The following is a 10,560-nucleotide window of genomic DNA, read 5'->3' on the forward strand; positions in this document are numbered from 1 at the left end:
CATAATTGGTAACTTTTATGGAAATGTATACCAACACCTATTTTGAATCGTTTATAAAAGAGCTGGCCATAAAAACTTAACATCTTTTAAAACTTAGGTAAATCAACTAGAAAGGGAAATGGCAGCCAGTAATAAAACTTTGCCTACTATGATCAACTATATATATACAATGAATGAGATTCTAAGCTTTATAAATTCTTTCTTTTATTTTCATTAGAGTACATCAAAAATTGAAGAAACATCACAGATTTGTGGAGATCTTATCACTGATAACTTTTTATAATTTCACATGGACATATCTGCCTTTGTTGCCTTATTTCATCTGCAAATCTTACCACAGCAAATAAATACCATTGGTCACTTTGTTGCCTCCAAATGGATAAACCAATTTTTTGCACTGAAACTTTACAATTCTTTCCTTCCCTCACTGTACCAATGGTGTACAAACAAATTCACAAGATTATTATCCAAAATAAAATAAAAAACTGTAGGACTTTACTAATTTAATCTCTTATATTCTAATATAAAAACATTATAATATTTACATTTATCCACTTACTGTTAAAGTTTCAATTATTGATCTAAAAAATATTTCTTCTAATGCCAATGTAAGCTCACATTCTACAATTGCTCTAATCATGAATACTTAAATTGCCATATATAGTATTCCCTATTTAGGGATCTTCTCTGATTATAAAAAACTATGTATGACAAGAAATAATATTATGCCACTTTCATTCAGTGATTATTAAAATATTAGTTTTCCTATATTCTTAGAGTATACATTAGGACCAAGTACTATAAGCATTAATTTAGAAATATGTATCAATTATTGTTATACTCACAGCACCAGTTTCATCTCGAAGTGTTGAAATTCTCCCACTCAGCAAACTGGAAGTCATTAATAATCTAAAGTTAGTTTTTAAAATCTGAGTATAAACAAATGTGATAATTTTTTATCAAATGTTAAAGACCACTAAGAGTACGTTATCTATCTTCCAAGTTTATATATATATATATATATTTTAAGAGTTAACCTTTTCTATTAAAAAAAACAATTTAACTGACAAAAATTATATTTTGGTAAATAAATGTATTAAAATATACACTAAAGAATTATAAGACATACCTGGAAAAAAACGAATCTGGAATCCACATAAGAGTTTGTCTTGAGGTACTAAATCTGCAATTAAAAATCATCTGGTATTATAAATAAGAATATGATTTGAAATTTCAGTATTAGTTAACTTGTTTTCATGTGCTGGCTAATGATTTACAAGATGTTTTATAGTTATAGCTGTAACAATATATTTATTACAGTTAGTATTTTTAAATGTTGCTTTCAATTCAGAGTTAAGATTATATAAACAGCTCTCAATAACAATAAACAACTAGTTATCTGCCATATAATGCATTTTAAAACACTACTTTCCAATAAGCTAATCTCTGCTGAAGAATCAACAATTAGCCCATCACACCAAGTCTCAACTTCTCAGTACAACATTCAAAATTACCTTCAGGTTCCATCTCATCTCTCCAATACAAACGCTGGTTTTCCCCTTTCATATGACAAAGCTTCTTCATATCCCCAAAAAATTCATGCTTACTACCATTTTGGTATCTTTATTCAGCTAGATCACCCTCCTCATGTCCAATAATTCAAGATCCATTCATCTTTCTTGATACCACTCAGGCCTTACCTTCCAGGTAATAGTTTTTCTAAATATCCTATTCTGTATTATCTCTTTTTAAGCTCATAGTAATTTCACTGTAAATTACTCTTTTAACACCTTCTTTATATGCAGTCTTGGGCTATTTGCAACTGCTGACTTCATTCTTGAAAATCATTCAGCCAATACTACTGCTCTGAGGTTGTCATTTGATCAAGCTTGTATATTACCACCAATTCTGAGAGGATCTTTACCGAAGTACAGTATAATAGACTGGGACAACAAACCAACAATTTATGTAAACTGATATGGCAAACAAAGCAATATAGTACTTGCTCAGTCCAGTCCTTCTCTGAGTATTTTCATTTTAAGATATCACCTTGAACTACAATGTTACCTCACCCAGCCTAGCAAACCTCTACCTTCACTCCACATTTATTTTCTGGCATTATATGAATTCCCCAAATTTATTTTTATCTTTCATACTTAAAACTAAACAAGGTGACTGAATAGTGGCACTAGTTACCATGCACTATCACCAGGAAACAAAGGCCAAGCCCCAGTCAAAATGGCTAAGAGATGTTTCCCAGACTGTGCAGGTATATACTGTATCACTCCTCTATTGTCTGCCATTACCTAAATTAGCAGCCTAGAATTATCAAAAACGTGGAAGGTGCTTACTTTTTGCTCACTGCAGCATAACCTCAAAATGCATCCTACTTCCCATTCCCATCTTCTAAGTGGGATATTAAACAGCACTGGATTGCAGGCCAGGGTGAAAACTTTGACTACCAAGGCTTACACAGAGCAGTGTCAGAAGTCTCATGGATCTCTCAACTTTGCAAGTCCATCCAGGCACCTGAGGCTACATATCTTGATAAATGGATTATCTGTACATTCACCTTTCAAATTCAGTTTCAGAAATGGATTTTGTATTAAAAAAGTATATGTTGCTTTTTCTTAAAGCCAGAGAAGATGACCTAAAAGCATTTGTTCTTGGCATCTAGCACATGCTCAGTAAATGTTTATTGAAACTTATGTGTGATAAACAGAACCACACTTTACAAACTCAGTTAAATGTTCTGTACAAAACGGAGACTTGATTATTCTGTACGATCAGCATTTTATGGTTACAACAGAGCATTTTCAGAGTACACTAGTGTTGACAAACAGATGTCACTAAACTGCCCACTTAAACCATTTAGCAGTATCAGTCTCAGTGTCAGTAACAGCAGAAGCGGTGTATGCACTGTTCCATAAAAAATGCCTTAGTCTCTAAAAGAAATTTTCTTTTATTATCAAAACATGCTTTCCAATCACAATTAAAAGTTTATCTCAGCCAGGCGCCGTGGCTCATGCCTGTAATCCCAGCACTTTGGGAGGCCGAGGCGGGCGGATCACAAGGTCAGGAGATCGAGACCATCCTGGCTAACACGGTGAAACCCCGTCTCTACTAAAAATACAAAAAAATGAGTCAAGCATGTTGTCGGGCGCCTGTAGTCCCAGCTACTTGGGAAGCTGAGGCAGGAGAATGGCATGAACCAGAGAGGTGGAGCTGGCAGTGAGCCGAGATCGCACCACTGAGCTCCAGCATGGGCGACAGAGCGAGACTCTGTCTCAAAAAAAAAAAGTTTATCTCCACTTCTTCCCACTTACAACTTTATAATTTGTAAGGAAAAGTATTCTTTCACTGGCTAACTGAAGGAAAGACAGTAAAACAATTCATTTATTAAAGACATTTAAATGTAAACTACAGTAAGAGGTACTTTAGGGAACACATAGAAGTTGACTACTAACGAATTTCATAGGTTATGGACAGTCTAGGTGTTTTCAGTAGTTCCTATGCCCATTTATCTGATTAACAAATAAGTCACTTTATTTAAGAAAACACTGCAAATACTCCTAAATGCATTTCTTAGTAGACTCTTAAGAAAAAATTAAAAATATACAGATTACCCCAGTCATAGAAAACTGACTTGGTCAAAAATCAAAGTAAATCCAGTCAGTGGTAAATTGAAGGCTCCAAGGATTCACGACAATGCAGATTCACTGTTCTGGAGGCCATCAAATTCATTCCAAATAAGGACAGCTTATAACTTGCAATCTTTCATATTTACTACTGATTCAGCAATTGTATTCCAAATAATTAAAATTATGTACTACTTAGAAAATCACAAAGGTCTGCTTAAAATCACATTATCAGTTTCAATTTTAATCAGTATTTTGGGGAAAGGTTAGTAACCTGGAATTTCTGGGCAAAGGGATTGGATCCTCATCCTCACCAATTTTTTTAAAACATCAGGCCGCAAAACTAGTGTCAAATATAACTTCATGAAAACTAGCACACTTAAAATTACACATGATGAGTATAATCATTTGAAAGATACATGAAAGCCTTTTCTGTTTTGATTTGTTTTTTATCCCATACCCATAGTGTCTCAAGAATAGGGTCAGGTACAGTCTGGTCTCAGCAAAAGAATTACTAAAGAAATCTGCATATCCACAGTTACACTTCATGCAACTTGCCTCCTACTAAATTAACTTGGAAGCAATCTAATTAGTTATCTATTCTGCACTGTAAGTAGTGATAAAGACACTAACCCTTGCATTTCACATTTATTACTTCAAATTCCCATAACAATCTGACAAGGTTGGTACTGTTGTCTGTCACTTTACATTTTAATAGACTAAGCATCAAAATATTTGTCCAAGGTTGCTAGGCTAGTTAGAGATAAAGCCTGGGAACTAAAAACATATACCTGACTCAAAAGCTCTTTGTCCTGGAGTCCTCAACGGTTAGTCCCAGCTCTCTTGCATGAGGCCTAAAATCACACTTACCCATAACACAATTAATCACAAATTCAGTCACAGTGAATTCACTTCATTACTTTTTGTAAATAACGAATATTAACAATTCTAAATGAAACTTCATCTTCTCCACATTCTGAATCACCCACAAAGTATTATACTATAAAAATTAGTCATTTCTGTAATTCCTTTCAGTATATCCATTCTCATGTCTATTCTCTTGAGGAAAAAAAAAAAAAAAAAAAAGACCTTACCAATAGCATATGCTTCTCTGCTCCCAACAAACTCCTTTTGAGTTTGACTCTATCACTTCAGAACTTCAATTCTACGTCACAGCAGTTCCTGAACTTCAGTGGCAATCATATCAGGATTTTTCTCTTACAATGGCTTAAGTGACTGTGTTACACTGTGTTTTATACAAGACACAGATGACTTCTAGAACTTACCTAGCTCTACAATTCTGCATGAGTGTATGATTCAAAATCAAATCTAGAAAATATTCTTAGAATATGGAGACGGATGTTGTTTTCTACAGGCCATACCATTACCATTTATTTTATAAGCTATTTTACCTTAACAATTTTCTGAAGTTTTTTTTAATGTTTCCATTCCCACTAACAATTTCATGTCTTTTAAACTGTTCAAACCAGTAATATATGTATTGTTTTGTATCTTTGCTAATATCACTTAGAAAAAATTAGAACCTGATAAGCTCAAGTTCCATAAATAATGTAGACACAAGATAAAACGTTACAGTGCCAAGATAACCGCCTTATGAGTTAAAACTTTTAAATGAATTCTGCAGTCTTTAATAAGAGTTCACTCAGTATTAAGCCATCCATACAATAAATAACAATACTGCTTAATTTGTATAATAATACTGTATGTCCTTGTGAATGTCTGAATAGAAATATATTAACTATCGTCCAGGCGCGGTGGCTCACGCGTGTAATTCCAGCACTTTGGGAGGCCGAGGCGGGAGCATCACGAGGTCAGGAGATTGAGACTATCCTGGCCAACGCAGTTAAACCCCGTCTCTACTAAAAATGCAAAAATTACCTGGGCGTGGTGGCGCGGGCCTGTAACCCAGCTACTCCGGATGCTGAGGCAGGAGAATCACTTGAAACCGGTAGGCAGAGGCTGCAGTGAGCGGAGAGCGTACCACTGCACTCCAGCCTGGCGACAGAGCGAGACTCCGTCTCAAAAAAAAAAAAAAAAAAAAAAAAAAAAAAAAAAAAAAAGAAAAGAAAAGAAAATTAAAGAAAAGAAATACATCAATAGCAAGTAGAAAGCAGTATAGGGATTTTAAATTATTATACTGTTACTCTTCAGTATAATCAACACACATTGCAGGCCTCCTCTTTCGGGGTATTCCACCAGTTACCAAACTTCCAATATTTTAACATGAATTTAGGAAAAACTCCACTTCTTACATTAGGAGACATAAATCTCCATAAGACTGGTTTCTATACAACTGCAATAATGTTGTAAATTATCTAAGTTTTGATTTGGGGGAAGAGGAAAAAACCCTAAGAACAAACGAAGTACCATGGTTTTCTGTGTTAAATTCTAGAAAGCTATCAAATGTATAGGATTAAAGCACTACCGTAGACACTTTTTGTCACTACGATTCTAAGACATTAAAATACTGTTAAAATGCTAGTTGAAAATCATATTCTTAAGCACAGAAAAATACACTGTATTCCAGAGCATTTCCTTGTTTATCTCCTATCAAGCCTAAAACTCAACTAACACTTCTTTCAAACAGCTGGCAAACTCCCTTTTCTGAGAGGAGTGACTCATAAGTTATAGGAAATCCACCAAAACTATGTTTTTTTTTCCCCCAACAAACTTAATAACAGGCACAGAAAGGGGGGCGGAAGGCCAGAAAGAGAACAGACAGAGAAGTGCTTTCAGTCTGTTTACTCCAAGGGCGCCACACCGTGCCAATATCCAGAGCTTCCTAAAAGCAAATGTTCAAACTGCAGTTTCTGGACACACTGTCCTAAAAGTTGAACAGATCCTTCAAGCCCATGCACCAAGAAATTCTGAAAATAAATAACTAGGTACTGCAAATCTACAGCACTCCCATCACAGAAATCTTTCAAATTACAAATCCCCTAATTAGGCGCGGAAAAGAACACCGTACTCATCCCTAAGAAAACCGACACCTTGTTGACCAAAGAGAAAGGCAGGCAGGTTCATCTCCCACATCCAAACCACAAAGCCAGGCTTCTACTAAATAAATTCCTCAAATACACTCTAATCTGAGATGAGGTAAGGAGGACTATGTAATGGTCCTCCTTGCCTGATACCTTAGAAAGGGGGAGGGGCAAAGGTTGGCATTCTAGGACAGCAGCTACTATGCCACATGGGCCTGGTCCTCGGTGATTCCAAGCGGCCCTTCTGCCCTTCCCTTCCCAGAGCAGATCCTTCATCAGCTCCAAAATTCGCCCAACGTTCTTCCCGCCTGGAGGCCCCCACGTTCCAGGCTTGGCTCCCACGCTCGCCCTCGTTCCTGTGACTCTCGGTCCCCGTCGAGACCAGGAGGAGGAGGAGGCCGCCGCGGCATCCCCAGTGAAAACCCCCTACCCGCCGGCTCACCTGGTCCCCCCCACGTTCAGTTGGACGATCTCGCCGCTGCCGGCCGCCGCCGCGGCGAAGCTGCCGCAGTGCCCTCCTGCCATCTCCGGCGGCTCCGGGCGCGCTCGCCGCCCTCCTTCCCCAGCCGGGACCGCCGAGCCCGGGGCTGTAGCCCGAGGCAGCGGAGACGGCTGCAGGGCCAGCAGGGCGGCGGCGGCCGGAGGGCGGGGGTTGCACGGGGCTTCCCCCACCTTCCCGGCGGCCGGGCGGGGCTTGCTAGCTTCTGCCCCTTCCCCCGTCAATCCTGCGGCGCACAAGGGCGGCCCGGCCTCCACCTTTCGCGGCCTCCAGGCCGCCGGGCCGCCCGGGCCTCTCCTCCGCTTTCGGCTGCCACCGACGCCGCCGCAGCCTGCCTGGGAGGAGGGGTCACCGTTCGGGACAAAATACCGCAGCGCTCACGCTTCGCCCGCCACTGCCTCCTAGAAGAAGGAGGAGGAAGGAAAGGCCAGGGAGGAGCTTCCCAAGGCCGCGGGGTCGGCACATAGGGAGGCTAGGGGAATGTGCTCCTGGCCAGCCGCCTGCCCGCGCGGGATTCCATTTTTTCCCTCCCCTTCTGGGGCTCCGATCCCAGCCCCTCTCTCTTTTACGTTTCAGATTTTCTAAAACGAGGAAGCTGATTCGCAGATTGAGGGAAGATCTGGGCAAACTATCTACGGATCTTTATGACCCACTTTGTCCACATGGATTGGGAAAGGAAAAACTAATCCTAGAGGTAGTAAAAGTTGATGCCTAAATGTAGGCAGTGCAAATGCAGGGAACATTTGGGGAGTTTAAAACCTTATAGAGTTTACCCCAGAAAACTGCTTACTTTACCTTCTTTATTTTAATCCCCAATCTCTCAAGCAGTTTTTTTGTTTTGTTTTTTGTTTTCGTTTGTTAAGCAGGAAGGAAACCAAAGGACAGAAACCCCTAGGCTGTGTAATGCCCAGCAACCTATTTCTGGACTATAGTAAGCACTCAACTAATGTTAGACTCACACCGGTAGCACACAATTTTATGCGCTTGTTTATTTATTTGTTTTTGCTTTAAACGGTATATATTCAAACCCAAAACCTTAGTGGCTATTAAAATATTTTTTAAATCGGAATACTGTAATACCTGATGCCGTGCTAACAAAGGCTAACAAATATAGTGCGTTATGTTTCAGAGGTCATTAGTTTGTGGTACTAAATTCTTAACATGAATGGTGTTTTGTTATAGTTGTACCATAATAATTCAAACTGATAATGTATCTGATGTTAAGTTTTTATTCTCATTGTCATAATTTTTACCAAAACATAAGAAATGGTTTCTGGCAAGCATACCAATGATGTGATATACTCTATCTAGATTCGAATTGAAAGAGGTTAGTAGTACATATGGATGTAAGATACGTATTATTTATCCCAGTTCATGATAAGATTAATAATAGCTAATTTGTGTTTATCATATGCCAGGTAGTTTAGATATTTTGTCATCTTTCTTCTTCACAACTATTGTTATAATTATTTTTAAAAAAGGAAGTTCAGAATGAAAATGATCAGAAAACTTGCTCAAAATTACATAGGTAGCAAGTGGGATGGCAGGAATTTCATGGCAAGCAGTTTGAATTCAAGGCCACTATTCCCCATCCTTAACACTCCATTGTACCTCATTATCTTCCCGTTAGACAGGGAAGATGAGTAACAGTTCAGGTTAAAGTAGGGGCAAACTAGGAATCTAAATCAGGGTGTCCAATCTTTTGGCTTTCCTGGGCCACATTGGAAGACAAATTGTCTTTGGCTACACGTAAAATACACTAATACTAACGATAACTGATGAGCTTAGAGAAAAAAAAAAAAGAAAGTTCATGAATTTGTATTGGGCCACAATCAAAGCCTTCCTGGGCTGCATGCGACCCATGGGGCTGCAGGTTGGACGAGCTTGCTTTAAACAGTGTTAACTGCCTTTGCCTAACACGTAATATCTGCTTCTATCAGGATGTGAAACTTTGCTTTAAAATTTGCAGTCGAGATTTAGGTGGTAAAAGAGCCATTTAATTTTCCTTAGGTTCAAACCTTGGAAGAATATGAAAGAATACTTGCTAACAGCTTTTGAATCCAAGAGGCAACTTGGAGTTAGAATAAGGCCTTATAAATTAAAAAATATATATATTTGTGAAAAGACTTCTTATTTTTCCTGAAATAAATGAAACTGTGTTCATCTATTACAGTGTACTTAACTATTAGGAGAACATCTCTTCAAGAGAAGGAAAAGTTCTCAGTATTTTATAAAACAAATGGTCATGACTTCTTGATATGTCCAGATCAATATAGAAATATCTGAAGGCATTTCTTGCTCATAAAACTTAAAATTAGGATATGACTTAATTTTTAAGAATTAATTTTTAACACCATTAACAAAAACAAACAGTAGAATGAGAAAAAATATTTGCAATATGTATCAAATGATTGAAAATCTATAATATCTGATCATTTATGTATACATTCTACAAATTGAGAAAACAAGTAATGAAAAATATGGAAAGAATATCAACAGGCAAATGATAAAAACACTAAAATGCTTATTAAAACAACAGAAAACCGGCTGTAGTGGCTCCTGCCTATAATCCCAGCACTTTGGGAGGCCGAGGTGGGCGGATCACGAGGTCAGGATGGTGAAACCCCGTCTCTACTAAAAACACAAAAAGTAGCCAGGCATGGTGGTGTGCACCTGTAGTCCCAGCTACTGGGGAAGCTGAGGCAGGAGAATCACTTGAACCTGGGAGGTGGAGATTGCAGTGAGCCGAGATCACCCCACTGCACTCCAGGCTGGATGACAGAGCAAGACTCCATCTCAAAATAAATAAACAAATAAATAAATCAGAAAAAACTTATTTTTACTTATGAGATAAGCAAAAATTGAGAGGTTTAATAAAATCCAGAGTCAGTGAGAGTGTGAAATGATCATACTCATGCGTTGTTGATTAAATTCTGAATGAGTACAGAGTTTTTGGAGGGCACCTCAAGAATATCAACATTTTAAATGTACATACCCTTGACCCAGCACTTTTCTTCTAGGAAGATATCCTATAAACATTTTGCACAATTGGAAAAAGAACATGTGAAGAAGAGCATGTTCATAGTAGTAGTGTTATAATAGCAAAAACCTAGAATCAGTCAGAATGTTTAACAATAGGGGAATGATTTTAAAAATTATATTGGAAGCTATAACTATTTTGGGGGCAACTTCATGTGAACTGACCAGAAACAATCTCCAGTATATTATTTAGTGGGGAAAAAAATCAGGTTACAGAATAATACATTATAAGTATAATCTCATTTATTTAAATAATGGAAAAACTAAAATCATGTGTCTATCCACTTATATTTCTATATAAAAAATACATATTAAACGATGAAGAAACATACATATATATTCTATTAGTTCTGTCCCTCTAGTTCTGAGACTGGGTAAACTC

General features: G+C 37.8%; 1 protein-coding gene and 1 pseudogene across 1 annotated transcript in view; both read right to left on the reverse strand.

Annotated features, from left to right (window-relative positions):
• KCTD3 (potassium channel tetramerization domain containing 3) overlaps nt 1-7,655 on the reverse strand; it is a 76,425-nt gene extending 68,770 nt beyond the window's left edge. Inside the window, exons 1-3 of the mRNA XM_011987402.1 lie at nt 7,083-7,655; nt 1,130-1,183; nt 846-891 (exon numbers count right to left, since the gene is read on the reverse strand). Of these exons, the coding sequence (XP_011842792.1) occupies nt 846-891; nt 1,130-1,183; nt 7,083-7,165 (183 nt within the window). The 5' untranslated portion in view covers nt 7,166-7,655. The remainder of the gene's footprint in view (nt 1-845; nt 892-1,129; nt 1,184-7,082) is intronic.
• LOC105544800 overlaps nt 7,360-10,560 on the reverse strand; it is a 213,371-nt pseudogene continuing 210,170 nt past the window's right edge.

Source organism: Mandrillus leucophaeus, unplaced genomic scaffold, assembly GCF_000951045.1.
Source record: "Mandrillus leucophaeus isolate KB7577 unplaced genomic scaffold, Mleu.le_1.0 Scaffold309, whole genome shotgun sequence".
NCBI lineage: Eukaryota > Metazoa > Chordata > Mammalia > Primates > Cercopithecidae > Mandrillus > Mandrillus leucophaeus.